Source organism: Cervus canadensis, chromosome 4 (genome assembly GCF_019320065.1).
Source record: "Cervus canadensis isolate Bull #8, Minnesota chromosome 4, ASM1932006v1, whole genome shotgun sequence".
Lineage (NCBI taxonomy): Eukaryota > Metazoa > Chordata > Mammalia > Artiodactyla > Cervidae > Cervus > Cervus canadensis.
In genome coordinates, this window is record NC_057389.1 from 87,146,685 (window position 1) to 87,160,284 (window position 13,600).

At 52.7% G+C, this 13,600-nt stretch overlaps 1 protein-coding gene and 1 non-coding gene across 2 annotated transcripts; both read right to left on the reverse strand.

Moving 5' to 3' along the window:
- Window positions 1-1,727: 1,727 nt before the first annotated feature.
- Window positions 1,728-10,623, reverse strand: EEF2 (eukaryotic translation elongation factor 2). Its single transcript, XM_043466200.1, has 15 exons — window positions 10,515-10,623; window positions 9,272-9,486; window positions 8,256-8,437; window positions 7,953-8,164; window positions 7,324-7,502; window positions 7,118-7,223; window positions 6,491-6,604; window positions 6,247-6,385; window positions 5,932-6,127; window positions 5,044-5,302; window positions 4,594-4,701; window positions 3,486-3,839; window positions 3,153-3,335; window positions 2,932-3,064; window positions 1,728-2,453 (listed from the first exon to the last, which is right to left on the reverse strand). Exons 1-15 carry the CDS (start codon window positions 10,515-10,517, stop codon window positions 2,260-2,262), a joined length of 2,577 nt encoding a protein of 858 aa, XP_043322135.1. The 5' UTR covers window positions 10,518-10,623; the 3' UTR covers window positions 1,728-2,259.
- LOC122441133 lies at window positions 7,578-7,642 on the reverse strand. Its single transcript, XR_006269267.1, has one exon. It is a non-coding gene; the product is annotated as a small nucleolar RNA SNORD37 (small nucleolar RNA).
- Window positions 10,624-13,600: the final 2,977 nt, after the last annotated feature.

Below are 13,600 nucleotides of genomic sequence, written 5' to 3' on the forward strand. Positions count from 1 at the left end.
TCTCCTCTGTAAAATGTTAGGGGTGCTAAGTTGCTTCAGTTGTGTTCGATTCTGCATAGCTCGCCAGTCCCCACTGTCCATGGGATACTCCAGGCAAGAATACTGGAGTGGGTTGCCATTTTCTTCTCCGGGGGACCTTCCCGACCCAAGGATCAAACCTCAAGTCACCTTCCATTGGCAGGTGGGTTCTTTACCACCAGCGCTACCTGGGAAGCTGTTAGCCATATTGCAAATACATAAAGATGCAAACTAGGATAGGTGTTGCCATTAAATGCTTGAGGATTGTTTTGACTCCTTTTAGGCTTAAGATACATAAGAACTAGCATTGATTGAGCCATCTGCATACCAATCAACAACGTGAAGTAAAATATTTTACTAGTTCTATACTTAGGGAAACAGACCCAGAGAGATTAAAGTAACCCACCCAGAGTCACACAGCCAGTAAAGGCATTAACTGAGATTCCTTCCTACAGAGGCCTGAACCCAAAGCCCACACTGAACCACTTCAGATACCGTCTGACACAGGCCATCCTCTGGTCGTGATAGTCCCAACCTCATGCAATTCCACTTCACTTCACGACTTCCCTTCTTCGCCTCACACCTCATCCTCGCTTAAGCGCTGACACTAAAACTTTTCCTCCTGCCTGGGGACCACCTTCCTCCACTAAACCCAAAGCACACTTCACAGCTAAAGCAGCACTTTCTCTCACATTCATTCACTTTTCCCTATTATTTTCTCATTAATCTGGTACATTTGTCCCCACTAAAGAACCAACAGTGACACATTGTTAACCACTCCCTACTAGACTCTCCCATCTTTTCTTGTCCCAGTATCACGTCACATTTGTCTCCTTAGATTCCTCTGTGCTTTTTGAGTCTCATTTACAGGGGTTTTGATGACTGGGTTTTGAAGATTGATCTGTTCCCTCAATGTGAACTTGTCTTGATGTTTTTCTCAGTTAAACTGAAGGGATGAGTTTTAAGACCATGTAGTGCCCATACCATCATGGGGACCTACCACTGATGTTGACCTTGGTCACCTGATCCTAGGCAATATTCACCAGGTTTCTACTCTTCCTCCCTCTTCATACTTAACACCAGGAGGCTCAATGGTAAGGAATCCGCCTGCTACACAGGAGACTAAGGTTCCATCCCTGGGTCAAAAAGACCCCCTGGAGAAGGAAACGGCTACCTACTCCAGTATTCTTGCCTGGGAAATCCCATGGACCAAAGAGCCTGGGGGGCTACAGTCCATGTGGTTGCAAGAGTCAGACACACAACTTAGCAACAAACAGCATAAAAGTAACCACAAGGGATGGTTTGGATGGGTCAAGTGAACACACAGGCAATCTTCCAAGCCTGCACTGCCTGCTACTGCACCACCAGTGTCAACTGTGTAAACATTGGATTTGCCAAAAAGTTCCTTCAGGTTTTTTCCCTGACATGTTACAGAAAAATCCAAATAAGCTTTCTTGCCAACCCAATATTTAAACACTCAGTTCTTGAGGCACACTGCTCTCATTTCTAATGCTTATAGGACCCATGGGCAAAGTGGCTGCCCCTTTCTGGGGCACAGATGTCTGACTGGCTGGCTGTGTGACAGATGGACTCCTGGACTGTCACGTGGAGGTGACACTGTACTGGAATATCACCAGTGGCCTTGCTCACTGGCCCAGGGAGTCCACTGGAGCCTGAGCAGATGGAGAAAGACCACACACACACACACACACAGTCTCCACCATGTCAAGTTTATTATTCCAATGGCACTAATACAGCTGGAGGTGCTCAGTGACACTGTGTGGGAGGGGTTTCCTGCCTTCTAGCTTCTGTCCAAAGAGAACATCTACCCGCTTGTTTCTTCCCCCTTTCTGGAGGAAAATCCTCTATGGGCCATTTACCCAAATAAACCTCTTAATGCGTTTATTTTTAACTTTTTTTTGACATTATGTTTCCCTCTCAACAAAAAAGTATTGGTTGTCCCATCCCCTCCCCCATCCCCACCGGCCAGATAAGTCCCTGCTGCAAGGGCACTTCTGCTGCCCCTGAAATCTGGAAATAAATATCGAAAGAAACGGCATCAAGTGTTCATGTTGAGCGATGGCACGAAGTGGGCCCCAGAAACCTGTCAGGCAGAGCATTACTGGGTCTGGACAGCCTCGAGGTGTCGTGGAGAATGTGGGGGCTTGTTGCTGTGGTCACTGTCCCTGGGCGCGAGGGCCGCACCAAGTCCCACCCGATGGCGGGCTGAGCAGAGGCCGCCTACAACTTGTCCAGGAAGTTGTCCAGGGCTGGGATGCCTTCTTTCAGGCCTTTGCGCTTGCGCGTCTCCGCCACCACTTGACTGGGGCGGCTGGTGTTGTCAAAGGGGTCACCGGGCAGGATCTGCCAGTGGTCAAACACACACTGGGGGAAGGCCTGGCCGCCTGTGTTGGACCTCAGGTCAGCAGTGAAGCCTGCAGAAGGGGCAAACAAGTACTCACTGGGAAGCTCAGGTATGTGCCTCACGGTCCCCTGGCCGAGACCAGAAACACAGACTCACACCAGAGGGTCCCAGAGTCATGTTAGATGTTAACCCCATTACCCTACGCCTCACCCAAAGGTTCCCTCAAGGGCTACTGATTAAAGAGGGAGGCAGGGCTGGCCGTTCCTGAGCCCCATGCCTCTATCTGCACCTTCTGAGGATGAGCCAGATCTCCAACACAGCTGCTCTGTGGCTGTGCTGAGATCCACAGGCTGAGGCCTCTCCACTAAATCAACAGTCCTGAGACCCACATGTGAGAGAAATAGGTCACCCCCTCCTCAAGTGTGCTGCAGAAAACTGCAGCAGGCAGCTCCCATCATGATAAGAAAGGATGGGCCACGGCTGTATGTCTGCTGGGCTCCATCCTGCAGGCAGTGGACATCTGAGGACCACACCAGACTGGTACTCACCGAAGGACTCATTGACAGGAAGGTAGGCCTTCACAACAAACATAGGCGTGCCGGCCACCTGGGTCTCCTCAAAGACATGACCCCGCTTCCTGTTCAAGACACCGTAGATGCCACCAACCACTTGTTCCGGACACTGTCGGGCAAAAAAGAGCTCTTGAGTGGCTGCTGGGCAGGATGGAACCCAGAACAGCAGCTGGAGGTTCCCGGCCCAGCCCCCTTACCTGGATCTCCACAAGATAGATGGGCTCCATGAGCCGGGGCTGAGCAGTCAGCACACTGGCATACAGGCAGCGCCGAGCCGTGGGGATGATCTGGCCACCCCCACGGTGGATGGCATCAGCGTGCAGCGTCACATCATGGACATCAAAGCGCACGCCCCGCATGTTCTCCTCGCACAGCGCCCCCTAAAGAAGAAGGAGGACCACCGTCTTAAGAACCCACCTCCACAGCAGCTGAGGGACAGGCTGGCCACAGCTGTCTGTTCCCAAGACCACACACAATCCCACCTCACCCGCTCCCTGGCCCTGCAGTGCTGTACCTGAGCACCCCCTCACCTCCTTGGTGGCCCACTGGAAGCCAGCCACCACACTGTCCTTGATCTCATTGAGGTACTGCACACCCTTGGTGATGTCCGTGAGGATGTTGGGGCCTGTGCCATCAGGGCCGAAGCACCAGATCTTACGGGCCTCGGCCACGTCCCACTCGTACTTCTCAGCCAGGTAGCGGGCCCGCTGCTTGAGCTCCTGGCGGGCGGACACCTCGCCCTTGTCGATGTCCTCAGCCAGGCCGTCAGGGAAGGGCCGCGCCTTCATGTAAAGCCTATTGTGCTTGTTGGGGGACTTGGACAGGCAGAGCACGTTCGACTCCTCACTGACAGTCTCCCGGTATGAGACAACTGGGTCAGATTTCTGGAAGAGGAACGTGCAGGGTCAGGTCTGCCCCAGGAGGCAGACACCCCAGAGAAGCATCTTCCTAATGATGCCCACTTCACACTGGCAGAGGGTAGAGAGCAGAGCAGGCTTCACCTGACTTCGTGTAAACAAATGTGCAGCTACTCCCTAAACGCCCACTGCCAACAGGGCTGGCTAAACAAACACTTGTGGTAAAACTGTATGTGCAGTATTAATTGAAAAGGGTAAACATACAAGTGCAAGATCCCGTTTCAGTATAGTTTCCTCATTCAAAAAAGAATATGAAAAAACTGTCAATTCCCTGAAGAATGGAAACTCTCATTCCCATAACTAGAGAGGTTTAACAAGGAAAAACAGCATGTAAAGAAACCCAAAACCTCGGCTAAGCAGACACAGACCTGAGCTCATTTCTGTGAAAAAGCAGAAAATGGAAACCAGAGTGCACCAGCTGGGGGTGGTGGGCCACCTACAGAAACTTAAGAGTCTGCCCTTTTCACAAGTTTTTTTTTTTTTGTAAACTTATGTTAGCAGAAGTTAGGAGACCCCTCACACTCCAACCCTGCCTGTGCATCTCAACAGCTGATATCACAACAGCACATATTATCTGGTAAGAAGGGGCAGAAAGCAGCAGAACCGAGCGACCCCCACCAGCGGGCCCCTCAGAGCCCACCCAGGTCGTGCTCTCCATCAGCCCTCTTGGTATAGGGGATGCAGGCCTCCAGCTGTCACTGCATGGCAGCGCCAGCCTCACCTTGATGGGGATGCAGGCGTGATCCTCCTCCAGATCCTTGAGGCAGATCTCCAAGTGCAGCTCCCCAGCCCCTGCGATGATGTGCTCCCCAGACTCCTCGATGATGCACTGCAGAAGGCAAAGCGTCAGCCCAACACTGACCCCAGGACCATGTAGTAACCCAAGGGATTCCAGGGGGCACGTGGAAAGCCAGCTCCAGCTGGACAAGGTGGACTCCCAACACAGGGTTTAGGGGGAAGGTATCAGGGCCCATTTTACTAGTTTTCAACATTAACCTTCTAAAAAGGGCCTCAGGGTCCAACCTGTCTGGTAATGTATCAAAGTTGGATTCCTGGGTGGAAAACCACCATTTAAATGGGAAGGAGTTCTGCCAGGTCAGCCCAGTCACACCACATCAACAAGTCAACAAGCCACCGTGGCAGGTGTCACCTCTGGCCAAGGGCCACCCACCTGCACCATGGGGTCCGACTTGGCCAGCCGCTTCAGACCTTCCACCAGCTTGGGCAGGTCGGCTGGGTTCTTGGCCTCCACAGCAACCCTGACAACAGGGCTCACACTGAACTTCATCACTCGCATGTTGTGGGCATGCTCGAAGGTGGTGATGGTGCCAGTCTTCACCAGGAACTGGTCCACACCCACCAGGCCCACAATGTTGCCACAAGGCACATCCTCGATGGGCTCCACATAACGGCCCATCATCAGGATTGTCCTGGGGGGGAGCGGGGGGAACGACACAAATGGTGTCAACACACTAGCACTTGTGTGCCACATCGCCAAGTCACCAGACAAGCCTCCCTTGTTTTTTTGGTAGTACCACACTGCATGTACCAGCGATTGAACCCAAGCCCCCTGCAGTGGAAGCACAAAGTTCCCTCCTTTGAGCCTATGGCTATCTTCATGTCTAGAGGGACAGAGCCAGCTCACCAGGGGCCAGTAACCCAGTGACATCTCAGTGAGGGTTCTGGCTCTTATCACCCCAAGACCAGGCAACGTGCTGCTGTGCCTGTGCAAGCCTCTGCATCCTAGTGCAGTCAGGGCCTCAGAGAGTCCCACACCTGCAGCAGTGACTGGGGGGCACCACCCTCAGCTGAGGTCTTTGGGATCAGGGCCTGCTCTCGAGGTACCTTAACTATCCTATCACTCTAATTTCCTACCTGCTTCCCAGCTGAGGACTGCGTCACACTGAGAATCCTCAGTTAGAGGAAGGGTACTAGTTCCTGGTGCTTCCCTCCCCCCGGCAGGTCTCTTACATTCAGATGACCCCACCCTTCCCCTTTCACTGGATGGAGGAGGAGGAGGAGGCTGTTGGGGCCCCCTCTAACTCCCTGAGTACCTCACCTCTGGATTGGCTTCAGGTACAGGTCCTCCTTCTTCCCAGGAGTATAGTTGGGTCCCATGATGCGGACCTTCAGTCCAGTGGACACCAGCCCTGAGAAGACCCGGCCGAAAGCATAGAACCGACCTTTGTCAGAGGTCGGCACCATTTTGGAAATGTACATCATGAGAGGGCCTTTGGGATCACAGCTTTTAATGCCTGAGAAGAGAAATGAAACCCCCAAAGGGGAAAACGTGATTCCATGGCAGCTCAGCTTTCCAGACTCCTGAGGCTCTGTCCACCATCAGGCCCCCAGACTGCAGGCAGGCCCCACATACCCATGGCTGCCTCATCGTCTGGGGGCCCCTCGTACAGGAGCTCACAGCGGTACTTCTGGGCCGTCACAGGGGAAGGCAGGTGGATGGTGATCATCTGCAGCAGGGCGTCCCCAGCAGGCAGCCAGCGGCGCATCACAGCCTAGAGTAGAGGATGTGAGAGGGAAACGTCAGCAAGAGACCAGAAAGAAAACCGACACCAGCAGCTCCAAGAAAGTGGGACTCCCGGGAGAGTCTCTCCGCTCACCTTCAGAAGTGGTTTGCCCTCTTTGTCCTTATCTTCACTGTCCAACTTGATGTCCAGTTTTTCAATTAGTTTTGCCGTCTCCTCTTTCTTGAAGTTCATGATTGCATCAAACACCTAACATGCAAGAAAGATGGCAAAGTGGGTTTGAGAACATACTTGAAGTCTGCAATTACGTCCTAGAGCCTGAAGGGCATGGATGGAGCAGGGCCAAAGCTGCAAAAAAAGTCCTCACTCACCATCAAATGCCTGAGTTAATCTAGCAAATAACAAGGAAATCTCTCAACAGACTTAAAACCCACCCCATGTAAGTGGGCACACACACACTGAAAACTCACTGGCTTACAATAGTCAGCCCTTTCTGCCACACCTCACCTGCTGTCCAGTCAGGGAGGCTGACTGACCCCAAGATGCAGCCCAAGAGTGTCGGAGACCTGCTAGCCAGGGTTGAACTGAGGGCCTTTTGACCTCATGTGGTCTCATCCTTGTTCCAGGAGCTGACCATGCAGCCTGGCCCTGCCTTGCCTTGTGGCATCTTGCCATTGGTTGCAGCAGGCTGGGTACCAGACTGTCTGGGGAGCCCAAGGACAACTCTGGGAATGGGTATCTACCAAGCTTACACTGGCTCACCTTGAAGATTGGGTCCAGGATGAGCTGACAGAACGTCCGTGGCAGCTTCTTGCCATCAGGGCTGTTGGCTGACTTGCTGAACTTGCCGGTGGCTGGATCAAAGTATCTGTTCAGAGAACACCCAACCCAAGAGTTAGAGAAATCAGTGGTGGGGAAGGGGGGGGAAAGACCCCCCTAGACACTTGAGCTGTGTCTCTAACACTCACCGGTCTCCCCACAGCTTTTTCATCATGTCCTCCACCTTCTTGGCCCGCTCAGCAGGCCCCAGTTGCCCCTCGCCCTTGGCGGCAAACTTGGCCACATACATCTCTGCAAACTGCTTCAGGGTAAAGGCCCAACCGTGGAGACCAGACCCGAAGCCAACAGTACCAAGGACAGGGTCGATCTGCAAGAACAGGAGACAGTTTAGCTGGAATAGTTGGACAGAAACCACAGTTACAAAATCCCCGGGCACCCCCCGCCTCAGACCTTAGATTTCTTCAATAGCCATCAGGTCAAAGTGAAGAAATTTTAGTCATCATGTACAAGGTGCCCAACCCCCAGAGGGGGTGTATGTGTAAAGATCCCACAGGGACTGCCCCATGCACCTGTCAGCAAGCAGGGGGAGCCACTACTTCACCTCCACAGAAGTCCCGCTTTCCTGTCACTCTAAGGTTCCTTGGAACCCCAGCTCCACCTCCCAAGAATCCCCAGGAAGTCACTGATTCAGAAGCAGTTCCCCAGGGGCAGCCCAAGACCACAGCCCTTCCAGTCTGTCCCGCAGGAAAAGTGGAAGGGGGTACTAGGAACACAGCAGAGGGAGGTACCCCTAAACCCAGCAGTCAGGCTGTCCTACCATGATGTTGCCCATGGGGCCGCTCTCGCCCTCGCCATAGGTGGAGATGATGACATTGACGTTCTCCACGATGCGCTGGAAGGTTTGGTAGAGCTCCTCAGGCTCCAGCTGCAGCTCAAGCAGGGCCCGGTCCATCTTGTTCATCATCAGCACCGGCTTGATGCGCTCAGCGATGGCCTGGCGCAGCACCGTCTCTGTCTGCACACACACACCTGCAGACCAGCAAGGGATGAGGCGGCTCTTGCAGCCAGAGAGGGGACAGCCCCAGATTCCAAATCATCCTAAGGGGTGCCCACTGCTTACCCGACACGCAGTCGACCACCACCAAGGCACCATCAGTGACACGGAGCGCGGCTGTCACCTCTGAAGAAAAGTCGACGTGCCCAGGGGAGTCAATGAGGTTGATGAGGAAGCCAGAGCCATCCTTGCTCTGCTTGATGAAATTCAAGTCGTTCTCTGAAAGCTCATAGAAAAGGGAGATGGCCCTGAAAAGATAGGGACAAGTGAGCCAGGTGGAAGCCACACCTTAGCCTGGCCTGTGGTCAATCAGGTTCCCACCAAGGGGGAGTCACATGGACACCCTTCATTCCTGAGGCTGGGATCCAATAAAAAGCCAGGCAGATGCTGCAACCTGTCCCCTCCCCCTGCATTACTCATCCCTAGAGATGAACTTAAAGACTTTCCACACAAGAGCCACCGCATCTGGGGACATTTACCTTTGCAGCACCCTCTGCCAGGGACAGCCACTTCCCTGGCACCAGAGTCCACCTGGGTCCTCCCAGGCTCGACACATCTGTTGTCAAAAAGCAGCTACTACACAGGAGCTAGACATCCCAGAGGCTACTTTTCACCCTTCCCTGCCCTGCAGGGAAGTGAGTCTCAGAGCAACGACCAAGGACAAACAACTAAATGAAGACAACTGTTTTTTCTTTGGGGTGGGGGAGGTTCTCACCCTGACATCTGGGGTCAGAAAACTCACAGGGGGCTGCCGTAGGCACAGCAGGACTTTGGCATTGACCCCGAATGCCAATAGCATCCTCAGACTTTTCCAGACATTGCCAAGAGCCCCCAGCTCCCTTCCCCTCCAACCTCCTTAACTCTACCACCCATCACTGTGCCTCTTCCCCTGGAGGCAAAGGTGCCCATCCCACTAGATGAAGCTCTATCATCCCTCCGAGTTCAGAAGCCCAGCTCCAAAGTGCTCCTCTCCCCAGAATCCTGTGGGAAAAAGCCTGTCTATCCTTCCTGCCCACTACCAAGGACTCAGAGCAAGCAGCAACCCCTTTCCCTTTGGAGATGACACCAGGGGACTTGCTCACGTTGACTTGATGGTGATGCAACGCTCCTGCTCGTCCTTCCGGGTGTCAGTGAAGCGGGTCTCCCCAGCCCGGGCAGAGGCGATGATACCCGCCTTGCACACCAGGGAGTCCGTCAGAGTGGACTTGCCATGGTCCACGTGGGCAATGACAGACATGTTCCGGATGTTGGCCTTCTTGTCCATGATGGCCCGGATCTGGTCTACTGTGAAGTTCACCTGGGCAGGGTGGGGGAGGGGAGGGTCATGACAGGCCAGCACTCCAGGAAAGACCCTTGGCAGAGACTTTGATCAATAGAGGTTGCAATGCCCTAGCCAAAAGGGGCTGGTCCCCAGTGCTGCCAACTCCGACCTAAATCCCCCCTTTTTTGTTAACACCCCTTTAAAGACGTCCAACTCATCCTGTCCCTGAAAAGCCTGATCCTGGCTGTCACACCAAAGTGACAACTCAGAACGGAAATTGGGGACTAAGTCCCAAAGAGTGACAACAGATTTTCCTTTATACTACGTAGAAACTGGGGTTTCTCGGCTGAACCGCAAGTGTCCCGCTGTGTGGCCACTGGTATACCCCGAGGCTTCCCAACCAAAGGGACTCTCCGAACTCCAAGGTCACCCCTCTCTGGAGTTGTGGGGGTCAGTTAGAGCCACCCACCCCACCTTTGATTCGTAAATATGCCACCCCCGGTGGGGGGGAGGGGTTGCGCAGCCCTAACAGGCACGAGCCTCCACCTCGTGGCTCTAGGATCAGGTGTTCACAATTGGGAGGTTCACGAAAGACAAGAGACCAGGCCAAAATTACACAGCGGGAGAAGAGCGGACGCTTCTAAAAGTCTTACTCTTCTCTCCTTCAGCCATTTCCAAGACGCCCACGGCTCCCGACAGAAAATCGGACTGAAACTACCGGCCCGCGAGTTACATAAGGCGGCTCCCCTCTCCCGGCTCGCGCTGCGGCGCCCGCCATTACAGCGTCTGCCACATCATCATACCGCCCCCCCCGCCCCGCCTCCGCCCCAGCTTCAGCCGGGCCCGAGACCCCGCGAGGCGGCGGCGCCCCCGGAAGCGGAGGTCGGCGAGCAGTGCGGCGCGCAGACATGGCGGCAGCCCCTTCACCTGCCCCGGCCCCGCCGGCCCCGCCGGCGCCATGTCTCCTCCCAGTCAGGGAAGCCACAGGTTTCCAGGCTTGGCAGCGCCAGCCCTGCCGAGGCCTCGCTGCCGTTTCAGGCCCCCGGTTGAACAGCGTTGCTCACCATGGTGGCGGATGGCGGTGGATTCTCCCAGGCAGATCCGAGGAAGCTAGGTCGCGCCGAGGATGGCGGCGACGACGGCGGAAGAGAACGCTGACGTCAACACCCGAGACTTTATAGGCCGACGCCGGTTGGGCGGGTCATCTGACCGCGCTTCGGGGGCGGAGCGAAGCGACGCCGCGCGCAAGCGCAGGAACACCCTCCCCACCACCACCACCCGACCCGGGTAACCCCTTAGGCGGCGGCGCGGCTGCTTTAATACCAAGGGTCTGCATTCCAAGCTTGGATTTTCCCGGGGGCGTGGTTGCCTTGAGCTGGGTGCACGCCTCCAGGATGCAATACTTAGGTGCAAAAAGCGAAGGGTGGCATTTTAGCTGAAACTATTAACCATATCTTAGCAACTATGTCATTTTGCAAAGTGCCAAGCACTTCTATGAAAAGGATATTATGATGTGAATGGGTTCTGTGGATTGTACTAAGATTAAGGTTTGATATGATGTAAGATGACAGTGACAGTACTAGGTCCGGGACTGGGAGTAGAGTACTTGGGCCCTCTGTACTATTTCTGCAATCACCTGTTTATAATTATTTCTTAAAAAAAAAAAAAAAAAAACTTTTTCAAAAGCAGATGTTAATCGCCCACTTTTCCCACAAATTCAGCGTCTACTACGCCAGGCATTGCTATAGGCTTTGTGGATAAAACAGTAAATAAAACACCTTATCAGCTCCATCACTTTAAGTGTTCTTACACTAGATATGCAGGTTTTTCTATGCTTCAGTTTCTTTATCTGCGCAATGGGATGATCAATACTGTTTCTTTGAGGGAGAGTAAAATTCACTAAATACATGTAGAGGGATTAGCACCGAGTCTGACACAGTCCTCAATACACCTCAGTTATTTCTAATTAGTTACATTAGAACACATTTCAGGGACTGGTTTGCTGCGTCGCAAGCGTGGGAGCTAGGCACTTTTCTACATGCGCAATCTCATTTTCTACTTCATTTTCTCTCCAGGGGGAGGCGCAGGAACACTATTTTGTATTCGTGTCCTGATATGACCCTAAGAAACCGTTGTATATCAGATCTTCGACTCGAGAGAATTGGCATTTAATTCAGGATCTTTATTCTTTATAAAGAACCCAGCTCAATGCCTGGTACACAGTAGGCGCTCATAAGTATATCTTGCATCAGGTAATCATATCTCATTAGCGTAAATAAATCCCCTTCAACAAATCTTCCTCTAAATTCACTCTGTCAAAAGAAGGGAGCCTGCAGTGATTTCCCTGCGCTGGGAAGAGAAGAGACAGTTGTGCCTCTGTAAAAAACTATGCAAGTTCGGATATGGAGTCTAAAATAAGATTGTCTTCTCCTATCCCTACAAAGGGTTTACGCATTTTGCTTTGTAAAGCCTGGTCACAGCCCTGATTTCATTTAATCAAAGATTACTATCACTATCCCACGTTTAACCCAGGAGGAAACTGAGGCAGTAAGGCGCTGCTCCCTAAATATCTATTGAACGACCGAGACGCAGAGCTGCAGGCAGCTAAAGTCAATGCCCTAGCTCAATTCCGGGTGTTCAAACACGTGCGCCTGTGTTCGTGTCAGAAACGTTTTATATTAATCTTGCAAGGCAAGCGCATGCGCCCTTCGGGGGACGCGTTTTCAGCAGATGGGTATCCAGCTTCCCATTCTTAATAAATGTTTTATCTTAATTTTTTTAATGTTTAAAGTGCTCTCAGCATACAACGTGTGCTAGGCTCCGTCTTAGGCACTTGACCACCACTTCCTTGCAAAATAGAACATTTCAGAGATGAAAAGCAAAGGTTTTCATTAATAGGGTTGAATTTGCTCTTAAGTGAATAAATCGTTTATTGAGAAATTTTAACTTAGTCTAAGTTAAAGAAGCTGGGGAGAGGAGGATGGCGAAATTTAAGACATCCCTCCTCATACAGGGCTTCCCTGGTGGCTCAGATGGTAAAGAGCCTGCCTGCAGTGCGGGAGATCTGGGTTCAATCCCTGGATCAGAAGATTCCCTGGCGAAGGAAATGGCAACCCACTCCAGTATTCTTGTCTGGAAAATCCCATGGACGCAGGAGCCTGGTCAGCTACAGTCCGTGGGGTCGCAAAGAGTCGGACACGACTGAGCGACTGCTCTTTCTACACTCTAACCCCCTTGGGGAGGAGTTCCATCTCGAAGCTGTAGGGATGGAGCCAGGTGTTGGCAGAAGACAACTCCTCACCAGACCCATAAGCCTGGGGGAGAAGCAGAGCTTCAGCACAGAGAAAAAGCAGCCACAGCCAGGCTCCGGGTCTGCAGTAATAAATACCTGCGGGGGTAAAGGGCGGGGAGGAACCGAGAGAAAAAAATAACCTCTGCAGGGAGGCTCTGCTGCGCATGCGCATGCTGCGGCGCGGGGAAGACAGGAAGGCCCCCCGGAGGCCCTGGCAGCGGCCCCTGCTGACCAAAGGCCGCCACTGCACGCCCCTTGCATCTGCCTTTGATGCTGTTGAGGGGCTTATTTGATGCCCATCACCACCTTTTAAATTCATTCATTCATGTAAGCTTCCCCACACCCCGGGTTTTGTGTGGGCTATTTTATGCAGGAGCAAACTGAGACTCAGAGAATTAACTTCCCCAAGGTCACACAGCTAATAAGGGCGGAACCAAGTGACTTAAAAATGTACAGTTTAATGGAATATTGCTGCTGCTGCTGCTAAGTCGCATCAGTCGTGTCCGACTCTGTGCGGCCCCATAGACGGCAGCCCACCAGGCTCCTCCGTCCCTGGGATTCTCCAGGCAAGAATACTGGAGTGGGTTGCCACTTCCTTCTCCAAATGGAATATTACTCAACCTTAAAAAGGAAGGAAATTCTGACCCAGGCTACAACATAGATAAGACAACATTATGTCCAGTGAAATAAGCTGGAAGCAAAAGGACAAATATTGTATAATTCTACCTATTGTCACTGTTTAGTCACTAAGTCTTGTCCACGACCCCATGAACTGTAGCCCACCAGGCTCCTCTGTCTATGCGATTTTCCAGGCAAGAATACTGGAGTGGGTTGCCATTTCCTTCTCCAGAGATCTTC